This window comes from Mustela putorius, unplaced genomic scaffold (assembly GCF_011764305.1).
Source record: "Mustela putorius furo isolate JIRA1106 unplaced genomic scaffold, ASM1176430v1.1 tig00003853_pilon_pilon_pilon, whole genome shotgun sequence".
Taxonomy (NCBI): Eukaryota; Metazoa; Chordata; class Mammalia; order Carnivora; family Mustelidae; genus Mustela; species Mustela putorius.
The window spans coordinates 64,453,383-64,477,944 of record NW_025422005.1 but is presented as its reverse complement, the minus strand read 5'-3'; the positions used below and the strand labels follow the sequence as shown (position 1 = coordinate 64,477,944).

The following is a 24,562-nucleotide window of genomic DNA, read 5'->3' as shown; positions in this document are numbered from 1 at the left end:
TTTTTCAAGAATTTATAGGCCATATTTGTGAGAGATTGCATCTCTTGATACTAGATATTATTACCGATCTAGCTGACTAAAATTGTTTATTTTTACTAGGCAGTAACTCTAGTTCACAATGTTTGTTAACTGCATCAGTTTTAAAATTTTAATCCTTCACTGTGAAAATCTTTTAGAATATAATAAAGTGATTGTCTGCATCATAAACATTACTAGTCTTTTTCCTGGTATTCCTTCTTGTTTCCAAATGGGCACTTAACCATTTAGCAAGATACTCTGAAAAGGATATCATATATACATTATCATAAAGTAAAACTCTTAGCTAACAAGACTGTCCAAGAAATGGAGTACACTTAGATTAATTAAAATATCTGGCCAACAAAATCCGTATTGTTTTTGTCCTAGTTAAAAATCCATATACAAAAATAATAGAACATTTTCTTCATTATAGAGTCTTAAGGCACTTTAGTAATCATCAGGGTTATCATATAGATATTTGAAGACTTAGTTGATTCTTTGGTGTGCATAATTTATTTTTGTTGTTCAGTCCCCAGTTTTGAATACTTAAGGGCCAAGGTTTGGGAAGGCCTCTAGAAAAGAGTAAGAGATTATAAATTCTGTATGAGAAATTTTTATCAAAGGCAGTCTTGGGGTCACTTCAAAAAGATAACGCTCGTAGACTCCAGAGAAGAATGGAGCCACATTTTGATGCAAACTAATAATGAGTTGTTGGGAGGATTCAATATATTTCAAGGTCTTTTTGGTTTGTTTTTGTTGGTTTTTAAACATCATTTTCTAGTTTCTTGGTATCTCTGAGGCTACAGAGTTCCTAAGAAGTATCAGAGATGTTACTATGAATAGATATTCTGTTTTCTGCTGTTTCCTCTTATAGAAGAGGTAAATTTGTTAGCATAAGTTAATTTGTTTCTTTAATTTTTTTTTTATTATTTTATTTTAAAGAAAGGAATTTAGGAGGTTCTAGTATTCTCCATGGCTGAAGCTGAGAGTCTGAAACCCTGATGCTTAAGCTCTATTCTAGATCGTAGCTTCAACTCCTTCAGGATATAAGGAAAAGAGATAATATTTCCACAATGATAGATCTTTGGTTGTACAGGTAAGTTATTTAGTTTTGCAGTAGTGAAGACAACTGTAGTTTGATATTTTTTGTGGGAGGGTTAACTTGTTATATTTCTATACTTTCTTCTGTATGCATATTATGCAGTCTGTCTGGCAGTTCATAGGAGTGTGGAGCTGTAGGGAATGGGTTAGGGATGAAATATTTTCCCACTCTTCCCAATAGGGATATAAATGAAGTGACTAAGTATGTCGGAATCTCTAGAGCATTATCCTTGACACTGTAGGTATTTTTGATTGAAGGGGCATTATGAAATTCCTTGACTTTCTGCTTCTCCCCAATTTTCTTTCAAAGTATGCATTCATTCAGCATTTTGTGTATCTGTCTGTGTCACTTATCTATCATGTATCTGTCTCTCTTAATGGGGAAGAAAAAAGAGATCCCTTTATATAAGGCAGTACATAGTAGAATTCACAGCTTCAAAACACAAATATTAAGAACTTTTAACTTGAATTGCATCGGTGGGTCCCTACGTTTCACCCTCCTACTTTTAACCTGATAGTGGTAATTGCTCAGCTAAAGAAATTTGACTTAAAAGAACTGTATGACAAGAATAGTCTGAACCGTTACTAAGCAACTCATGTTTATGTTCTAGGTAGAAGAATCATATTGGTAACACTTTTCCAGTCGCTCTTGCTCTTTTTGCTTTTCGCTTTGGTTTGATATGGTATCATGACCAGTTTCCAAAAAATTGTTCAATTAATAAAACTAAATATTGTGATAATAAATATTGCCAAAAGGTTGATGTTAATGGATGATTGCCAGTCTCTCAGTCCCCAAAATAAATTATACTACTTTGGTAATTATAGTGGAGCAAAAGGTTATAGGCATTATTTTTGAAAAATCTTTTTGAGATTTCTTTCTCATAGGTAAAGGCGATAGCTGGAGTAGTGTTTTATTAGGTGGGCCATTTTAGTTTTCTTCCTGTTAGTTCATATTGATGCAGTTCTGCAGATGGAGTCCCAGGGGCTGGACATTTATGGTCTGAAATACAGCTGATACTGTTTTAGAATCCTGCAGTTAGATTTGAGGTAAAGGTAGAGTCAGATTTGGGGGAGGATAGTTTGACAGCATGGGTGAGATATTAGAATTATAGGTAAGATTTGGAGCTTAATATGAATAGACAGGTTGAAATTTGGTTGACTGTCCTTGATGTGCACTCCAGTAGGAGGAAAACTTACGAGGGTGGAGAAGAAAGGAAGGGACTCTATTTAATTTTTGTGATTGGTTGGTCATATTCTCTTCTGTTTTAGGAAGTGCCATATTCATTAGTTGATGTATATAACATGTAGGAAAAACTTCATTCTAGTTGCTAGATTGCATTTTGCCATATGAATATGTTAACTAACAGTTTCCCTTAATTCCGAAATTAGAGTGATTATTCCCTTAATTCCGATTTAGAGTGGGTGCTGGCTAAGCTTTTCACCACGTGTCTCCTATTTAGTTAACTAAAAAGGGTATTTTCTGAGATACTTAGTTTGTAAGTAAGTTCCCTTAGTAATTTAATTTTTAGTAGGAATATAATTTTGTGCTCCAAACCTCTTCACTGAATTTCTTCAGTAACTGTATTATGCAGCTAAAACGAGGAGAACAACTACTTTAGTCTATAATACTTAGCTAAGCATGGCAAAACAACATTGAGATTTGGTTGTGATAATCAAGACCGTTTTAGTCCCTTTTTGGTAACTGAAATTTGCACTCGATTTATTAGATAACTGCAGAAAATGTGTGCCTTTATATATGCCTATTCAAAGTAGAAAAGATGAAGAAAAAGGTTAGAACAGAAGAAAACAACCTCAGAGGGAAGAGTGTTTAAATTTCATTTAATTTTCAGAATTTTTTATCAATTTATTGCCTTAAGCACATGCAGTGTTATTGTCAGGCAAGAGATTGAGTCCTCTTTTTGGTACTACTTAAGCCAGAGCACTCATGGTTTTATTTATACATTTTTATTACTAGAATCAAATAATGAATTAAAGGATATATTATAAATAGGTCTAATTTAGTTTGAACCTGATGACTATATTATTTTTAAAGAATTCTGTCTGAGTCTGTGCTTCTCAAATCCTGATAGGCAAATAAATCACATGGGAATCTGATTAATTGGTAGGTCTGGGGCAATGATATTCTGCATCTCCAACAAGCTTCCAAGGGATGCCATGATGCTGGTTTTTCAGGCCACACTTTGACTTGTGAGAGTTTGAGGTACCAAAAGGGCCGGTCCTTGTATAAAACAGGTTTGCTTTAAATATGGCTCAGTAGCATAGGATTTGAGAACTTTAACTAAAATGGACTTTACTATGGTTGATGAATAGAATAAAAATGCTTTTTAGGGATCAGAAGAAACAAAAAGAGGTTTCATCTTTCATATTAGTGTTTTGATCACTGGAATAGTGAAGAAATAGGCCCTCATTGTAAGTAGTGTTTTATAATTACATATATTATGTATACGTGTATAATACTATGTAATAGTATTATATGTATATATGTATTATATGTATATAATACATACTATGTAATCTTTGTAAGTATTCATACTATGTATGTATTCATTACAAGTAACTAATAATAATAGGTTTATTTTATTAATAATGACAAGGCAGAGATTTTGCTTTCATTTAGATTGGTAGGAAAGGAAAGAAGGGCTGGGGGTGCCTGTTACTGCAATCCTTTGAGGTTTAAATACCCTTAATTGGCACCACATTTTAAAAAGTAAAGATTAAGGGACGCCTGGGTGGCTCAGTGGGTTAAAGCCTCTGCCTTTGGCTCAGGTCATGATTCCAGGGTCCTGGGATTGAGCCCTGCATCAGGCTCTCTGCTCAACAGGGGAGTCTGCTTCCCTTCCTCTCTCTCTGCCTGCCTGTTTGCCTACCTGTGATCTGTCTGTCAAATAAATAAAGTCTTTTTTTAAAAAGTAGAGAGATTATTTTTTTGTGTTTATAAAATATTACTATTGCTAGTATTATTTTTGAATCATAAATTATAAACATAATCAGTTTTGAATAATAAATTATGAATATAATTAAATTAACATGAACTGTTTGCATTAGATTTTGTAAGGAAAGCTTAAAAATTATGTTTCTTTTGTCTACATAGGTAATTAATATTTAAAAATCGGTAATCTTCAAATTTGAGAGTTACAGATTTGGGTATCTGAAACAAATAAACTGATTTTAGTAATTTTTAGCTTGTGCTTTTTAAAAATAGCATTTGAAATTTAGCTTATAGTTTTTGTAATTAAAAGTGGGTATTTATGGGACCTTCAGTATTTATTACCTGTGATTTAAAATGGGCTGCAATCTTCATGACAAGATTTAAGCAAAAGAGAATTACAAGTCATGTGCCTCCAATGATCCCCAAATAGTAAAAGTTTACTATATGAAATGTATTTCATACCTCTGATTGGTATCCTGTACTTGTTCATGAGATGGCTATGGCATTCTCTAGGACAGATTATCATAATCTAATCCCAGGGATAGTTTGTGAGTCTTGTAAGATTTTCAAACATTGTTAATTAAAATTGAAAAGTATGCCTTACTCTGAAACAAGACTAAATCAATGTACGTATATTTTAGGAAGCTTAAATTCATTTGTCAGCAGGCAGAAAGAAGACGACAATTCCCTTTTCTTTTCTTTATGTGTGGCAGTGTGTTGCTATGGCTTCTGTAGTTCTTCATAACCTTTCTACTGTTAGACACATCTAGTTGAGGCAAAGGAGAGATTATATTTGGTTTGCAGGGGAGGGGTAGAATGGCATTTGGAGGGTTTATATGAGAAGGAGACTATGGGAAGCATGGTAGAGGGAGGTGGGGGGGTACTATGAAACTACCTAGTATGAAACTACCAACAGCCATTGTTAGCCTCTTTCTCTATCCTGGACCCCATTTGGAAGTTAAGTAGTGAAGTGACAAACTGTCTTGTGAAGCTAAACAGAAGAGGAAGAGAAGAATGGGTACTGGAAATGTTAATAACGCCTTTATTTTGCTTTATGGGAGAACCTTTGGAAAATAATAACCACTCAGAGTTTGTCCAGATGGATCGACCAGTCGGGGCATTTTTCAATTTCCCTTGCATTTCTATCTTAGAAACACCAAACATCCACACGAGAAAACCAGTTCATCTCCCAACATGTGTTAAAATTGTGGCATATACATATATACAGGGGTTCAAAGGAGAGGATGGGGTTATACATGTAGTCCTGATTTCTTAGATGTCATACTTACTTTGGGGGCTTCTTTTCCTTTTTCTTCCATCCTCTTCAGGATACTTCCTTTCAATTGGCTGTACTTCTTGTACTTCTAGAGACTAGGATGATTTGGGTTTGCTTTGTTTTGCTTTAACACTTGCAAGCTAGGGTTGTGATATCTATTAATCTGCTTGATGACAAAAATTCTACTGCAGCTGAAATTGTTTGGATGTCACATAGTTTGTTACCAAAGGATTTGGCCAAAAACTCATTTTAGTAAGAGCGAATTAAGAAAAGCAGAGCCTACCACTTTACCTCCCAGGAATATTTTGAGAAAACATAAGAAATGATTGGGATAGTTTTTGTGATAACTGCTATAAAAATTCAAGGGTATTCTTTTAATAACCAAGATGAAATCCTGTCTTTCAGGGAAGTCTTTTCTGGGACCTTTGTGCCTGTGTGTCTGAGGCAGGTTAAGGGCATGGTCTGTAGAGCCCTGCCCTGCCACTTAAGTGTGTGGCTTTGGACAGATTACTTAAAAGATACAGATACTTCACCCTCCTCATTTGTAAAGTAAGGATGGTAATAGCAGTTTTCTTAATTGTTGTGAGACTTAAGTGAGTTAATGTATGTAAAGCATATAGAACAATTCCTGGAACATATTAAGTGTCATATAATTGTTAGCTATTATTAATATCATTTTTAGAAATATTTATAAAAGAAATTATATCATGTTATTTATTAATATTGGCTATACTTGGATTTAAAAGTTAATAGCTTTATGCTTTTGTTTTAGGTATATTAACTATTACCTTTTTCTCATTATTTTGTTTACATTTTTGAAGGTTTCCCAATGAGTGGATCATGATGACCGTATTGTAGGGACTTGCCATAGTATGGCTGCTTCCCGATCTACTCGTGTTACAAGATCAACAGTGGGGTTAAACGGCTTGGATGAATCTTTTTGTGGTAGAACTTTAAGGAATCGTAGCATTGCTCACCCTGAAGAAATCTCTTCTCATTCTCAAGTACGATCAAGATCACCAAAGAAGAGACCAGAGCCTGTGCAGATTCAGAAAGGAAATAATAATGGAAGAACTACTGATTTAAAACAGCAAAGTACTCGAGAATCATGGGTAAGCCCTAGGAAAAGAGGACTTTCTTCTTCAGAAAAAGATAACGTAGAAAGGCAGGCTGTAGAAAATTGTGAGAGAAGGCAAACAGAACCTGTTTCACCAGTTTTAAAAAGAATTAAGCGTTGTCTTAGATCTGAAGCACCAAACAGTTCAGAAGAAGATTCACCTATAAAATCAGACAAAGAGTCAGTAGAACAGAGGAATACAGTAGTGGACAATGATGCAGATTTTCAAGGGACTAAACGAGCTTGTCGATGTCTTATACTGGATGATTGTGAGAAAAGGGAAATTAAAAAGGTGAATGTCAGTGAGGAAGGGCCACTTAATTCTGCAGTAGTTGAAGAAATCACAGGCTATTTGGCTGTCAATGGTGTTGATGACAGTGATTCAGCTGTTATAAACTGTGATGACTGTCAGCCTGATGGGAACACTAAACAAAATAGCACTGGTTCATATGTGTTGCAGGAAAAGTCAGTAGCTGAAAATGGGGATTCGGATACCCACACTTCAATGTTCCTTGATAGTAGGAAGGAGGACAGTTATATAGACCATAACGTGCCTTGCACAAATTCAGAAGTGCAGGTCAAGTTGGAGGACCACAAAATAGTAACTGCCTGCCTGCCTGTGGAACATGTTAATCAGCTGACTACTGAGCCAGCTACAGGCCCCTTTTCTGAAATTCAGTCATCCTTAAGGGATTCTGAGGAGGAAGTAGATGTGGTGGGAGATAGCAGTGCCTCAAAAGAGCAGTGTAATGAAAACACCAGTAACGCCCTGGACACAAGTCTTGAGAATATGCCAGTCTCTGGAGAACCAGAATCATCTTCTGTTCTAGACTGTGTTTCAGCTCAAATGATGTCTTTATCAGAACCTCAAGAACATCGATATACTCTGAGAACTTCACCACGAAGGGCGGCCCCTACCAGAGGTAGTCCCACTAAAAACAGTTCTCCTTGCAGAGAAAATGGACAATTTGAGGAGAATAATCTTAGTCCCAATGAAACAAACGCAACTGTTAGTGATAACATAAGTGAATCTCCCACAAATCCTGATGAAATTACTCAGAATGAAAGAGGAATATTTTGTGACTCCGAAAATTATGGGAGTGAAGGACTAAGTAAGCCACCCTCAGAGGCAAGACTTAATATTGGACATTTGCCATCTGCCAAAGAGAGTGCCAATCCGCACAATGCAGAAGAAGAAGAAGATGATCCTGATGTTTATTACTTTGAATCAGATCATGTGGCACTGAAACACAACAAAGAGTATGTGTAAATATGGTAACCATGAATTCTGCTTTGTTTATTATTCCCCACGTTTTCAGTATCTGTTCATAAATGTCTATTCATAGCATTTTTATTATAGCTAAGATTAATGCTTTAGCTGAAATTTTAGGTTTAACATAATGATTATCTCAACTCTTAAACTCCAAAAAAAGGAAAGACTTTAAAACTCAGCTTTATTACTCTTCTCAATGGCAATATGGTTTTCTAGTTTTGATATTTCACACATCTCAATTAGAAAAGACACGTGGAAACATGGTTGATGGTGTTTTCATTAATAACTTTAATACCATTTCAGTTAATTTATAAAATGGAAACATCTTTAGGTATCACAGTACACTTTGAATTTATAGTTGCAGAGTTTTATGAAATGTCTGTGCCTTCCAGACAGTGTAAAACCATTATCGAGTGCTTAGACATCATATAGATAAGGGAAATCTGGCAGGTTAGAAATACACTTTTATCTTAGTTACTTATCTAATTTCTCATTAAAACTTTTGATTTAAGATAATGTACTTTATGCATTATCTTTGACTTTCGTGATTTGCAGAAATTGATATTACTGTTAAAACTATGATGGGTAATTGTTTATTGTAATTAGCACATTAGCAAGAGTTACAGTCTGCTCTAGAGTTTACTTAAAGCATTTGGGACAACTTTCTCCTGATTCTAAATTACAAGGGGAGGCTATTTTAAAGTGCTGTCATTTCTTAATCTTTGTAATGAAGGTACTTTTTAAAAATAGAGTGTCCAAATTTATCACAGTTTTACTTAGATTTGCTTTAAGTATTCTGGGTAGTAACACAAATGAATTGGAGCTAACTCTGAGTAATCCTGAATAGAAGGTTAATGAACAGTGAACAGGGTTTATTATGAATACTGTGATCAGCAACAGTAAAAGACATACATGAGTTAATCACCTTTATTCCTACAAAGTGAGCTTTTGAATTACTGGCACAGATTTTATAGGCTGTGTAAAAACACCGATTTAAGGAAACTTTGTAATGTTCTTGTGACAGTTGCCAGATCTGGTATGTATCAGATCACAAAGTATCAAATCTTAGTTGTGGACCATAATAATTTTTTGCCATGCATTATAGATCAGATTTGTATATGATAATTTGGTGGCCTTTTAGCATATGTTTCTTCTCTGAAAAATTTCCTTTTTAAAAAAAAATGGTATTTTAATATTTGGTTTAGTAGAGAGGTCATTTTATCAGCATTTTATTCATTTATTTTTGTAGAATGGTTAGCATTTTTATATATTTGAAATATTTGAAATCCAATTTGAGATAGAAACTCAATAAATGAATAAGTGAAGTTTTTCCAATTTCAGGTAGATAGAGTTCTTACCATTACTATTAAGCATCAGTTTTTAAAAACAGAGTTGCTTATCTGCAGGCAAAAGAAGCAGAATATATGTTAGAGAAAAACCAAGAACTCAAGAAGTGTGCATTTTTATAAAATGGTAGTCGTTATGTCTATTCTCTTCCTTTTATTGTTACTTTGGCAAAAGAGATGCTCTCTTAAGGCCTAGCTGGTATATTGATGGGAAATATTTTCCCGTTAATTCATTGTTTTACTTTTTTTGCTTGAGCTCTCCTGATGATCGTTCCTAAGGATGACAAACCTATGAAATAATTGTCTAAATATAGTGGCCGTAACATTTAAAGAATGACGTTCCATATTCTTTTTTTTTTTTTTTTTAAGATTTTATTATTTATTTGACAGACAGAGGTCACAAGTAGGCAGAGAAGCAGGCAGATAGAGAGGAAGGGAAGCAAGCTTCGCTGCGGAGCAGAGAGCCCAAAGTGGGGCTCGATCCCAGGACCCTGAGATCATGACCTGAGCCGAAGGCAGAGGCTTTAACCCACTGAGCCACCCAGGCGCCCCTGACGTTCCATATTCTTAAGCCTTTGCAAGAATATAGTTTGAAGGGTTCCTCAGGTACACAGTCCTTTGGGATTTGGATGGTAGTTGCTTTATTAGGACAGCATTTTCAATTTAATGCCTCATTTGGTGACCTTGGGCAAAAGAAATCACTTGTTCTTGCTTTTTTGCCTTCTTCCAGTCCTTTGAAGGTAGCACCTTTAGGCACTTCACTTGTAAGTTTTTTTCCTCTGATGGAAGCATATTGGCAAGAGTTAGATGGAGGGTGAGAGCATCTTGATTAGCATCTAGGTTAGAGATAATTTAAAGAAAATTGAGAGAGGATGTTTGATCATGTTAGATGTAATCTCATTTCAGTAGAGTCCTTATTTCTTTGCTTTTTGTTTAGAGCCAAGAGATGATTGGATATAATGTTGGCTTTTTTTTTTTTTAACCCAAATTGTCATGGTAAAAAATACCATCCTGATACCTGTCTTGTGCTTTGAAGTCTAAAGTTAATTTCTTTTGGTTTGAAAATGCACTTGGGGTAAAGAAAAACAAAAGATAAATGGGTAATTAAATATTATTCTCCTGCGCACAGAAGTATACACATACACCCCCATCAAAATTTTTTTTTTCTTTCTTATTCTCTTCATGCTATTAAATTTCTCCAGATAATTAATTCCCTTTGAAACTGGGAACTAGGCATTGCCCAGATTATACATGAGTATCTTTTTTTTTTTTTTAAGATTTTATTTATTTATTTGACAGAGAAATCACAAGTAGGCAGATAGGCAGGCAGGCAGAGAGAGAAGGGGAAGCAGGCTCGCCGCTGAGTAAAGAGCCCGATGTGGGGCTTGATCCCAGGACTCTGGGATCATGACCTGAGCCGAAGGCAGAGGCTTTAACCCACTGAGCCACCCAGGCGCCCCTACATGAGTATCTTTACCAGTAGGGAATGTATACTTCTGGATGGCCAGATTCAAAAATAGGTTACGGATAGAAAACACTGAGCATGTCATAGCTTTTTATCTGGAGCTGGGAGAACATGGTTGTTCTCATTCTAATTGTAACTCTTCTCTAAATTAACATTGATTATTTAATCAGCAACCTGCTATCCTACCATTTAGCCTATATTTATCTGTCTTATTTACAAAGGTATTACATATAGGGTCATCTAATGACTTGGGAATTTTTGAAAAGATATTGTATATAGAAGCCTAGCCTTAGACCTGATTCATGATAATTAGACCATAGGCCAGAGAAATGAATTTATGGGCATTCTGGATACTAACCCTGTTTTATCTCGAGATGTGTCCGTTTTATTCCCATGAACCCACAGTGTGCTTTTACATATTTATTTATTTATTTGTTTGTTTGTTTTTTGGAGAACTCTACTAGGAACAAGGGAAGGGAGACTGAAGATTATCTTTTTTTTTTTTTTTTCCCCTGGCAGGATTCCAGGTGTGAATTATTGCACTAGGTCTGATCTCTTAAAGAGTAGTGGGTGGGGAATCAGAAGAAATGTATTTTATCTAAAAACCCAGGTCTTCGAGGTTGAAAAATTTTGTTAAAGTGACAGATAATACCTGGTGACTCCCTTTTTGGCCTAAATAGCCAGACTGACTGAGATCATAGATTTAACTGTGATTTGCTTTTTTCTCTTTGGGAATTGACCTTTTGTGGATTTTGAATCAGAAGCATTGAATCAGGTCTTTCAGATTGAAGTTCTGGCTCTAGGGAAAGCAGATATGGAAGATTTTAGGTTCAGAGCTTTTTCCCCCCAATTCACAAGGCAATCACTGGAAAATAAATATTCAAAAGAAAATGTGATTTGATCAGTTTTCTCTGAATTCTCATTGTACAAGAATACTTAAGTAAATTATTTGAAGGGCCTTGAATAGCTTCATTTAAAGATCTTTACATAAATAGGCAGAGGATGAAAAGTCAGGTGAAGAGTTTTTGGATTCTTGATGTCTTCTGAAGATTAACTCATTGATAAGATTATTAATGTTTATACCAATTTTCAAGTTTCTAGATAATGAAAGTATAAGAATAAGCTAGTTACTGTTCATCAAAAGAATATTGCTCATGTAGTCTCTGTGTAAGAAATTTTCAAGCCATATTAAAGAATATAGGAATTGTGTTTTTAAACTTGGTTCTCATTAATGTACTTTAAATAATTATGATATGTCCTTTTATACTACGCTTATGTGAATCATTTGAGATCATCAGTTTCAGAAGCTGCATAGAGAAAATCCTCATTATGTCTTGTAGATTCACTTCCTATGAGACTGCTTTTATTGTTTGTCTAAGTTTCTTTCAAGGGGCGAGAAGGCTCCTGAACCAGATGTGGATTTTGCTTAGAAAGCAATAGAGGAATCATCCTGCTCTAGACAAAGTAATGTTACGTGTGTACTGTGCTTCATAAGGCACAGAGTGATTTTTTCTAGTTTCTTGTTTGACACAGCCTACAACTCAGAAGTAGACCAGATAGCATCATATAGTCCCCATTTCCTAACGTATAATTAAGGTTTTAACGTTACTTATTGAAATTCTGATGAACTACTGGTAGATAGAGAATGCCCATATTCTAATTCATGGTGAGAATTTCTCCTGGTTATCTGAGGGAGCAGATACTGGGTACTCAGTTTTCAAAATTCTTTAGTTCAAGTTTAAGCTCTGTAATTGTAATCATGATTATCTGGTTTTATCTGTCAGAGAATCAGCATTATAGGTAAGTAACCTGTTCTGTTTATTGGATAAAATGTTTTCATGTTCGTTGTTTTAAAGGACATTCTGTTATGTGTCTGTGAAAAATAATTGCCCTGTACAAATTGGGGATATAAACTTACTTGACTACAGCTTGACTTTAAATAGATATTTTGGATAATTTGCAAAAAATACTTTGGGGGATGTTTTGGAATGCAATTGAGTATATTAAAGTTAGAGGTTACCAGGGAAAACTCATGCATAGTGTACCCTCTCAACTAATTGAAAAAGGTGTGGAATATAACAACCAGAGTGGCCCCACTAGTTTGCACAAAGTTTAATGAGAGGAGGGAAATAACTGTCCTTAGTATAAAATTTTTGGTTGTAAGAGGAGTATGCCATTGACTAATCAAAATAATCAGTGCAGTGAACTCTTGGTTTTTTCCTTTGAATGTCAGCATCTTTTATTTCAAATGATGTGAATGGTGTCCAGAAGTGATCCTTTTTTGTAATCCAAGTGTATTTGTACCTGAGTATAATTTAACTTTTTCTTCATTTAGGGTCATTTTTGCTGACAGAGGTTATGTAGTAATATTATCTGCCATCACTGCCAGAATATCTATGTTTTTGCTTAAGTTCAATGATTTGGACTCCTCTGCTTTTTATGTTCTTATAACTTAGCTTCTTTTCTATGTTCTTCTGGAAGTTCTTTGACTTCTTATAATGTTCTTCAGTCTTGTTATCTTTCATTTTATTGTCGCTAGTGCTGTCATGCTACCTTCCTTTATAAACTCAGCCTTCCCTTCTGATTGAGTGCTTTTAGTTCTCTTTAAACTTGAAATCAGAATAACCAAGCTTGTTAGAATTAGGTCTCATGATTCTTGAGTAATGCACTGAGGAGTTTCTCTCTGAATGCATATAGAAGCATTCGAGATATTTGTTTTAATTATGTGTTTTCTTGTTTGCTTTCTTTCTGGTTTAGAGTCTGTATCTTACATAACTTACCAGGTGTCTAAATTCTGGATGGAGAAACAACAGTTCTTTCTTTATATTTGGCAATAAATACCCATTTTAAAAATCATCATTTATTTGAGACTAATTGAAGTGTAGCCTTTAGTTACAGGAACTTTATTTTAGTAGGTTTTTTATAGGCTCAAAAATGTTGTTTTTACATATTGGTAAGCAGACTATACCATTTATATGTTTCTGTGATGATTCATGTCATCAGATACTATAGTGTCAGTAATAAATGAGATCTGTGACTTTTCTGCTTCTTTCTTCAGTGAGGTCTGTATCTTCTGTCTTCATCAAGGTCTGTATACTGCTATTTCTTTTACATTATCATGGAAAACTGCTTCTGCTTTTCTCTAATCTCTGATTTTAACAGAGAGAAATTTGTAAAGTGGTGAGCAGAGACTGGGCAGTTTGTTCAGGGTGCTCTTAGTTGGCAGAATTCTCCGTAGTGTGTTATGATTTAATTTTCACATATCTAGTAATATTTGTATGGTAGATGCTTGAAATATGTTAAGGATCCGAGTTTTCTATTTCTTTAAAAAGTATTGAAATTTGTTCTGACAGGCAGTTAATTTACTTAATAATAACCATGATTCTATTAAGTTTTATCTTTTGCCCTGATGGGAGAAGTACAGAGTAACCTATATTCTAGGTTTGGTTTAGCCTTAGTTTGGCATAGCCTTTCTGATGTCTCATTTAAAAAGGTCTTGCCTCTGGCTAGTTGAAACCTGAAGGACTCTAGCCTCATGAAAACTGATAATCTTTCTCTCTACAATTCCTTGACAGTTGTTCTTTGCTTGATCTTGTGGAATCTCATGTTTTACACATGCAGCTTTGTATGTGGAAGACACAAGGGGACCTCTGTGCCGATACTCCACGTTTCCTTCTTCCTCACTTTTGCTTCTTTCTCTTTGTCCTACAAATTCCAGCTGCCTCACTTCCCCAAACTCAGTTTTCTCTCTCTTTCTCAGCTCAGCAAGACCGCTTCCTGTTCCATAGTACTGATGGTACTTCCATGCAGAAGAAAGTGTGATCAGAGTATGCCTATTTCATCTGTTTGCTCTCTCCTGCAGAGCAGAGTTCTGCACTGCATGTTGTCTAACAATAATTGTTTGTGTATTTTCTCTGGTTGTCTAGTTGTGTATGACAGAAGGATATTCAGTGTTAATTCTGTCATGACTAAAAGTGGAACTTTATGATTTAATTTTGGTCTGCACTAGGTATGTTTTCTTCTTGTGATACTCCCAGTCTGAAGATTGGCCATTTGGAAATTATTTTTTATTGACACTTGTGACAACGAGGGCTAGTTTTTACTTACACCTTAAAAATTAGTTGAAGCAATTTCTTTTCCTAAGAAACTGAAGTCAGAGAAATTGGAATAATACCAGTTTGAATTGAAGAATGAGAGTAAAAGAGACTTACTTTGTTTTGTTGTATTGGTGGAGTGTTCTATGGTTTGAGAAGAAGTAAAAGTTAGGTTACTGGTTCAGATACAGTTCATGAGGATGAGTAAAAGAGAAAGCGACATACAAGAAGATATGAAACAATTTACTAGGTTTAAAGTGGTAACCATAAGAGATGAAACAGTAATGTAGCTAGGTTTTAGTTATTTTTCTTAGACCCTTCAAGTTTTTTGAATGGGCCAGATATGATGTACTATATTTCAGAAAGCTAGGGTGAATATGCTCTTTTTATGCCTGTCAGTTTCATCCAGTTTCTTGTAAATGTCAACTGTTTTGCGAAAATTTATTTTCACTGATACTATTTTTACCATTTATGCTAAGTTGAAGAACTCATTCAACTTTTGTTGTTGTTGTTTCCTTCTTTTCACTTGTTCTAAATAATCCTTCCTCTTAATTTTAAATATTTTAACCAACAGTTCTCAGAATATAAAAGCATGAAATTTTATTATGTTTAAACTTTCATTTGGAGAGAAAGGGTTATGTAATAGTTTATTGGCAATGAAGGTAGAAAGTGCCATTGAACACTAGTCAACACCTAAAGTATCTTCTTAATAAACATTTCAATATGGATATAGGAGTGAAGTTAAATGAGCCAAGTGTAATATTTTATAAGTACTGTTTTTTTAAGACACCAGTCATGGTGGGATACCTGGGTGGCTCAGTCTACTAAGTGTCTGCCTTGGGTTCAGGTCATGATCCCAGAGTCCTGGGATCGAGTCCCACTCAGGTTCCCTACTCAACAGGGAGTCTGGTTCTCCCTGCCCTTCTGTTCCTCCCCTCTGCTTGTGCTCTCTTTCTCAAAATAAATAAATAAAATATTCTTTTTTTAAAAAAAAAAAAGATTATTTATTTATTTATTTATTTGACAGACAGAGATCACAAGTAGGCAGAGAGGCAGGCAGAGAGAGAGAGAGGAGGAAGCAGGCTCCCTGATGAGCAGAGAGCCCGATGTGGGGCTCGAACCCAGGACCCTGGGATCATGACCTGAGCTGAAGACAGAGGCTTTAACCCACTGAGCAACCCAGGCACCCAATAAAATATTCTTAAAAAAAAAAAAAAAAAAGACCCCAATCATGACGGGATAATGTTTTTTTTTTAAATGCTATTAAAAGTTTTACTTGTAAATTATTTACAGAAGTAGACTGGATTTGAGGAGTGTTCCAATCCCCTTCCATTATAATTTTTAGTTGGCAGTATGATGCTGGGTAAATGTCTTTAATTTCTGTGGTTGTTAGTTTTCTTATCTATTAAAAAATGGCATTTATGTAATTCAAATTAATATATAACTCTCAAAAAATATATATATATATATATATATAACTCTCTCTATATATGAGTATATGTGTGTGTGTGTGTCTTTCCCTGCCCTTCCCTTTGGTTTTGGTACTGCTCATGCTTTAGTTCTTTACTTCCTTCTTATTCTGTATACACTCTGTTAATATTCTCACACACTGCTGTGGCTTAAATTACTATCTCTCTTGATGGATTTCCAAATGTATATATCTCCAGTCAGATTATGGTTGAGCTTCAGACTGCTTACAAGATCATATCCATTTGCCTTCCCGATAGTAAACTTAGTGGAACATGTCTAAAATTGAACTTAGCCATTGCTTGTTTCAGGTACATCCAATATTTAATACTGTCTTTTTACTTAATTGGTAGTTTCTTTCACTTTCCCTATCTAGAAAAAAGGGAGTTATCTTCAGTTACTTCTTCACTACACTCCCTCTTCCACCAGTGTTACTGATTCAGCTTTATTTCTTTATTCTCAGTGCCACTTTTTTTTTTTTAAAGTAGACTCCATGCTTGGTGTGGAGCTCAGTGCAGGGCCTGAACCTACTACTCTGAGATCGAGACCTGAGCTGAAATCAGTAGTCAGATGCCTAACTGATGGAGCCACCCAGGTGCTCCTCATTTATACTTTTTAAAATTTAGGTCACTGTCATCTCTTCTTGATTACTGGAAATGCTTTCTTAATTGCTTTCTGTGGTGCTAGTGTACTGTTTCCTCAGTGGACCTTATACTGTAAATCTGTTCTTTCAAGTGAACTGTTGCGTGATTTTTAAACCTTCTTTTTTTACTGTCTACCTCTCTATATTATAAACAGATGAAACCTTTAGTTCCTTGATTATGTTCTTTTATTTGAGGTTTCTCATAAGTCTGACCACCTGCTGTAGCCTACCCTTGACCCCTATTTCCCTGGCTATCTTACTTTCTCTGTCTGCAAAGGGAGAAGGATGTTTAAATTTAGACATCATATAGTCTGAGAAATCTTTCCAATCTTCCCAAGATTGATGGAGTGGTCCCTGTGTGCTCTATCATAGCAACATGTACAATAGACCTCAGGGTCTTTGAAGGAATTGTATCTTTCTAGTTGGTTGATACATCATTGGAGAAATGTTAAGCCTCATCCCGGTTGGAAAATATCAGAGAAAATTTGGTATGCTTTTCATAGTAGAGATTTTTTTTATGCTATTAGTTTGATTTTTAATACTCTGGATATATGAAATTTAGTACTGTAATGATTTCCTTTTTTTTTTTTTTTTTAACTTAAAAACTAGATTTTAAGTTTTAAAAGAAATGTTGAATAAGGGGCACCTGGGTGGCTCAGTGGGTTAATGCCTCTGCCTTCAGCTCGGGTCATGATCCCAGGGTCCTGGGATCGAGCCCGCATCAGGTTCTCTGCTCAGCCTGCTTCCCCCTCTCTCTCTCTGCTTGTGATCTCTGCCTGTCAAATAAATAAATAAAATCTTAAAAAAAAAAAAAAAGAAGAAGAAGAAATGTTGAATAAGCTACATAATTATTCACATAGTTAACTTAGGAATTATGGAGAGATAATTGGGTTGGTGGGGGACATGGGAAAGAAGGGTGTGTCTCATGATTAGTTTGGTTGTCTGAACACACTTTCAGGTGGTGAGATAAATGTTTTTATGTGGTTGTATGAAAAATATAAGCTCAGTTGTTAATACCAGACCCCAAAGAGAGGAAGTCATTGTATTATAAGACAAATTTACAAGTTGGGTATGACCGGAGTGTTTTGTATAGTTTCAGATACATTTTTATAATCCAGAGTTCTGCCAGTAGGCTTTAGGAAGCGATATGGAGTAAGAATTTAGTTAGGTTAACTTTATTGACTTGAAGGACTTGAAAGAAAATGTGCGTCCCTATCTATGTGTTTGTCCTACTTAAAGATTTTCAATGGAGGATATTACTTAGCTTTTTCTGTATAACATATAATTTTGAGTAGAAGCTAGAAATAGTTAAAAATACAAGACATATCCTGTGTCTTTGAAGTTACTGTAAAATGATTGAATATAGATAGCTTGAGAGATAAATAATTTAGCTATATTTGAGATATGCTGCCTAGCAGAGTATTAGTTTATAACTAGAGTTTACTAGCTTGTCTCTATAGTGTGAAATTTTTATGTATTTGCAACTTTAGAAGGGGAACTTTTTACATGTTACAGTGTATTGTTTCTTAGAAAAGGTAATCTAAAACTCTAGAGTAGGGAAAACATGTAAACCTTATCTGACTGGTGGTCAGGATTTTTTCTAGATTATTGTGCAACTTATAAAAATTTTTTTTAAATTTTTAAATAAACATATAATATATTATTAGTCCTAGGGGTACAGGTCTAGATTATTGTGCAACTTTTATAATACTGATCACAATATAGTTCATTGTGTTCATCTTCCTGAATTCTTGAGGAAACTCGGGAGTTTTACAGAGTAGATTTAGAAAAACAGGTATTAGGAACCAATTAAAAAGACCCATCTTTGAGGGTTTCTTGCCACAAGAAATCTATAGTCTTTAGGGAAGAAAAAAACCGTAATTTTTTGAAGGCTATAAATATGTGGATTAAAAAAATACTGACATAATCTTTAAACAATTTCCTCTGAAAGCCATTGTGGGATACTTCAAATGGTATTCAATTTGAATACAAGGGTATTGAAATCCAGTAACTAGTAAGGAACTGTAGGTTTTTTAAAACTGGCAAGGGGAATAAACAAAGTCAAGTTAGAGCTTATTTTAGTAAGTGCTTATTGGTTGCATGAATCTGAAAATCCATTCACAGTATATCAAATATAAAAAAGGCTTATTTTAAATAAATAGTAGGCAATCTTATGAATATTCAAGATCAGGAAATAAAGCCTGGCCAGGCCTTGTGAAATTACAGCCTTTTGGTATTAAAGATGAGACTCTCTAACCTATGCTTCTCTTATGCACTAACAGATTAGTTTTTCTTTCTTTACTGATGTTTTCTGTTCACTTTTCCTGCATAATTTCAGTTTGCAAATAGCAGTGACTTTCCACTGTTCTTGCCCTGGTCCCAACTTCCTACTTGACTTTTCTTCTCAGATACTCGTCACATTCTGTAACAAAATCCAGGTTCTTAACTGTACAGTAGATTGACTTCCCTGGGTCATGTTTTCATCCCTTGCAAAATTATTATTGGTCTAGGGTAGAGTTAATATTTGGAGGTGGGGAAGAAAAGTCTGCTTTGGCCAATGCTTTTTGGAAGGATGTCTTCCAGAATAGAGGTTATTGAGCAGTGTAGGCTGTCAGAAGATGCCATGATAGACCATTTGGTATTTTGGGTCCAACTTGTATTCTTGATCAGTTGTATATAAAATGAGTAGAAGTAGAGCCATTATGCTAATGACCCATGTAATTTTATTTCTCCATAATATTTCATTTTATGAATATGTCATAGTTTGTTTATTTACCTATTGGAGGACATGTTGATTGTTTCCAGATTTTGGTGATTATGAATAAGATTGCTGTAAACATTGCATTTGCAGGTTTTGTGTAGATGTAAGTTTTCAAATCAGTTGGGAGTATACCTAAATATGTACTTGCTGGGTCTTATGGTAACAATGTGTTTAGTTTTCTAAGAAACTGCCAAACTGTCTTCCAGAGTGGCTGTAGCATTTTGTATTCCTATCAGAAATGAATGAGAGTTCTGTTGCTCTTTATCTGTCCTCAACAGAATTTGGTATTTTCAGGTTTTTAAATTTTAACCAGTCTAATTGGGTATGTGGTGGCCCTGTTGTATTTTTAATGCACACATAAACAGAGACTTTTGGGACCATATAAAAATATTTGCCAAGCTTGATATTTTATTTCATGTAGTAGATGACTTTTTTTGTAAATGAAATAATTTTAAAGATTTTCTTTGGCTCTTAAAGGTTTCTAAAGGATAATATTGGCAATTTTTAAAGCAAATAACTTTTTACATAATTAATTCCCTTGTTATAAATCTTTCCAGAGCTGTTTTAGAAATGAAACTTCCATTAGAATAGTGAGATGTTTTATCATGGAATAAGAAATTTCTTGGTAATATATTCACCTGCTTTTTTGAATTACAGCATATAATACCTTATTAAAATATATTTGACCTAAAAGATTAAAAAAAAGTGGTAACTATTTCTTAATGTTTGAATTATGGGGACCTTATTTCTGATGTATATTTTCTGGTCTTTGTTGTGTAAGTTGAAAATATCTTTAAAGAAACATATAATTTATTCTCATAAAGATGTATTAAGGGATTTAATAAAGAACCTCCCCACCCCCAGATCTTCATTTTCTGTGGTGCTAAGGAGGGAAGAACACAAGGATGTTGAACCAGGAGACATTGGTATGGTTCTCAACCCTTAGCTGGTCAATCATGAAGTCCCTTAATCACCTTGAACTTCATTTTCTTCAATTATGAGATGAAGAGGTTGCACTTATCCTTGAGGTGGCACCTTCCAGCTCTAATATTCTAATTCTGTGGCACCTATACTTGCTATACACTCTAGCTCCTTTTACACCATTGCTTGTGTTTTGAAGCTTACATCAGAAGCACAATTACTAATTACATTAGTAATTGAAGAGTTGTGTTTAAGTCTTACTAGGTAGTATTCTACACGTTTGAAAAACATTTAAAAATATTTTGTGTTTATTAGTACCGTGGTCTTTAATCCGTATGTATATCCTGGAAGATCTTAGTAGAGATACACATTTTTTAAAAATTCTGGTTTATTGTTTGTAGCTGTTTTTTGTAGGGCTTACTGTATTTTATTTTGTGTTTTATTTTTTGAAAAAAAAAATCCAGTGTATTAATATATTCACCAGAAGGCTCAACCAGAGACTTAATTTAAAAAACAGAAACGGGGGATACCTGGGTGGCTCAGTTGGTTAGGTATCTGCCTTCAGCTCCAGTCATGGTTGTAAAGTCCTGGGATCGAGTCTCAAGCAGGTATTCTTGTGTTCCCTCTCTAGCGCGCGCGCTCTCTCTCTCTCTCTCCCTCTCTCTCAAATAAATAAATAAATAAATAAATGAAATCTTGAAGAAGAAGAAGAAGAAGAAAAATGACACCACAGCTTAAGCTACAGAGTCCTAGACAGGAATGAAGAAAAGGACTGACCACCTAAAGAAAAAATAAAAAGGCAACACAAGGAGAGAGCCTAGACAGTGATCTTGGTGGAGACTTGGTTTGAGTAGGTTTCTTGCAGATACTTCCTTTTTTTTTTTTTTTTTAAATTTTATTTATTTGACAGAGGTCACAAGTAGGCAGAGAGGCAGGCTGAGACAGGGGAAGCAGGCTCCCTGCTGAGCAAAGAGCCCGATGCGGGGCTCGATCCCAGGACTCTGGGATCATGACCTGAGCCAAAGGCAGAGGCTTTAACCCACTGAGCCACCCAGGCGCCGCCCCCTCCTTTTTTTTTTAAAGATTTAATTTATTTATTGGACAGAGATAGAGATTGCAAGTAGGCAGAGCAGCAGTAGAGATAGAGGGGGAAGCAGGCTTCTGCTGAGCAGAGAGCCCAATGTGGAGTTCGATCCCAGCACCCTGCGATCACGACCTGAGCCGAAGGCAGAGGCCTAACCCACTGAGCCACCCAGGCACCCCTCTTGCAGATACTTCTTAAAGGTTGTGGTATTTTTCCAGAGCTCAGCAGCACGTATGTTCAAAGGTCTATCAATGTTGGGTTCTCCTAGCAGTCTTCGGATGGACAAGAGGATGGTCCTGACATCATACAGGATAGATCACTTGTCCTTCAGGATGTCCAGGCAGATGTTACCCTGGGTGTCGCACTGGGGTGGTAGCGGGGTGTGAGAAGCTTCACCGTGTGGGTCTTTGTAAGGGTAGCCACTGGCGAACTCCAGGGAGAGCATGTACCTCAGGTTTTCATATACTGCGCCAGCTACTCCATGAGGTCCCCACCCATTTGAAAAGGTTGTCTGATTCAGGGAAGGCAGAAATTCCTTTATCACCAGACATCATGAAGGTCATCAGCTTCTGCTGGAGCCTCTTGCCCATGGGGCCCTGGGTCTGTTGTTCTTGGCCAAAGAGCTGGTGGTGGCTGGGACACCGTTCTGGGAGGCTACCTGGGCCACATGGGGAGGGAGAAGGGCTTCCTGTATTTTAAAAAAGGTGTCATTCTGTCTCTGCATTAGAGTCATCATCGCAGTGATTTAACTGCTTCTTTCGTATTTGTTGAGTTATTGTGTTCAGTCTAAGGACCCTTTGAAATTTTTGATATGTTAAAAATGGATTGTAGAATGTGCTGAAGGTGGGGCGCCTGGGTGGCTCAGTGGGTTAAGCCGCTGCCTTCGGCTCAGGTCATGATCTCAGGGTCCTGGGATCCGAGTCCCACATCGGGCTCTCTGCTCAGCAGGGAGCTGGCTTCCTTCCTCTCTCTCTGCCTGCCTCTCTGCCTACTTGTGATCTCTCTCTGTCAAATAAATAAAAATAAAAATCTTAAAAAAAAAATTAAAAAAAAAAAGAATGTGCTGAAGGTGGTCCTAGTTTCTAAATTTTTAGAAATTCAAGGTGTATTCAGTATTGAAATAAGCAGTCTGTAGGCTGTACCGTCTTTGGTATATCAGATAGCAGTAAAACTCTTGGTTTGTGTGCCTGTGTGGTCAGGAAGTGTGGCAAGAAAAGAGAAAAACAGGATGAAAGAAAGGTCTTTTGCTGGATGTCATTCTTCTATTCTAATAAATCATTTCATTTCATTTCTTCTTTTAAAAAGTCTCTTCACCTCTTCTCTTTCTTACATTGAACATCAGCAGTAGAGATAATCCACTGTGATTGCTCATTCTCTAAAAACTCATATACACACACAAAAAACTAATTCTACACAGCTGAGAGGCAGGATTTAAAGATAAGTGTCTTTTTTTTTCTTTTTAAAGGAGTGGAATAGGAGCGGAGAATAAGTTTTATTTCTCTTGATTCTAATAAAATTCAAGTATTTATTAAGATCTGATCATCACAAGTTCATTCTATGGTTAGGATTTGAAAGTATAATTTCTCTAAACACAAGTGAAAATGAGCTTCTGGTTTAAGAGAAATGTCAGTTACACTAACATTTCTCTGGAGATTTTGTTACTATGTTAGGGATTTTGTGATTAGTATTAAAGACCAGTAAGTTAACAGCACCTAGATGATGTTTTAATGATTTACTGAAGGTAAAACAGGCCAACTGTAGCCAAAGAAGTGGTAAAAGAAAAGATCACAGAAGACTTTAAATAGTTTATATAAGGACACACTCTGTAAATACTGATTTTCTTGGCATGGTAATTTTTCCTCTTAGCTATGAAAAGTAAATGATGTTTCTATTTTTAATATGCAAGCTAATTTTTTCTAACTAGATTGTACTTTGCCTTTGGAAGGTTTTCAATCAAATCCATTTGAGTAAAAATTCTTATAGTTTGTAGTTAAATAAAATTGTGTGTGTTTAATTTAAACAGATAGGTATTATCATTATTACTATTATTATTTTTATCAGAAAAAACATAGGCATAGGGATTTGTTTAAATATAAAGAGAGTGAGGGCTCATACTATCAAATACTTACTGAAATTTTTTGAGATGTTTAGAAAGCTTAATTCATTTACATTCATTCAAAAGCAAACAGCAAGATTAGTGATCCAGGGAATGGGTGTGGAACACAAGAGGATGTTGTTACCTGTTCTCACATAGTTTGCTAGAAATATTACTTCTGGTACATGGTGCAGATTGTTTGCTTTCTTGATTTATGAAGATTTAAAACACTTAGCTCACAAATAATTTTTAAAAATTATATTGCAGTTATACATTATCTTTGCCCTTAAGTTGTTAACAGTTAATGTTATGTTAACATTCATTTAGCTCAATTTGGAGTAGCAATTTCTTTTCTAATACTGGTAATTCCTAATGAATCCTTATTTCTTATAGGATTGATTCTCAAATGTGGCTACACATTAGAATCACTTAGAATGTTTGAAAAATATATGAATGCCTAGCTTTGCCCTAGAGATTCTGATTTAAATAGTCTGTGGAGTCTCATTTATCTCTCTCTGTTTTAAACCTAAGTGATTTTAATATTCAGCCAGGTTTGGAAACCTTGCAATATATAGTTTTAGAACCCATCTAAAGCATTTAATGCTGAGATCAAAAAAAATTTTTTTTAATGATTCAACTTAAAAGGGGAAATTTCAGGTTGGTTTTTCTATTAAAACATTTTTGTTACAAATTCATTTATTATTAGGGGAAAAACTTCTAAACTTCACATTATGTATTTTCTCTTTTTTTCATTTTGCCTCTTTAATGTGAGCACTCATCTTTACTTTGGAATTTAGTAAGATGTCTTCTGACATTTATTAAACAGAACTCTGTTCTAAATCTACAATAATAATAAGAAATGCTTATTTTGTTTATAGGCTATTAGATGGCCCAGAATTTTAAAGGGCCAGTCCAAATAGCAGATGTAAGAAGTGGTTTTACAAAAATATG

The 24,562-nt window shown here is 35.2% G+C and overlaps 1 protein-coding gene and 1 pseudogene across 9 annotated transcripts in view; one reads left to right on the top strand and one right to left on the bottom strand.

Annotated features, from left to right (window-relative positions):
• ZZZ3 (zinc finger ZZ-type containing 3) overlaps positions 1-24,562 on the top strand; it is a 120,251-nt gene that overhangs the window by 55,239 nt on the left and 40,450 nt on the right. For 4 of the 9 annotated variants that reach the window (XM_045064733.1, XM_013059232.2, XM_045064736.1 and 1 more), the window contains 2 exons: positions 961-1,114; positions 6,167-7,722. The exons of 1 other annotated variant lie outside the window; for it this stretch is intronic. In XM_045064733.1, the coding sequence (XP_044920668.1) occupies positions 6,218-7,722 (1,505 nt within the window). In that variant the 5' untranslated portion in view covers positions 961-1,114; positions 6,167-6,217. The remainder of the gene's footprint in view (positions 1-960; positions 1,115-6,166; positions 7,723-24,562) is intronic. 4 more of the 9 variants (XM_045064734.1, XM_004758164.3, XM_013059234.2 and 1 more) reach the window with 2 other exon arrangements.
• Positions 21,182-22,079, bottom strand: LOC123387377 (annotated as a pseudogene).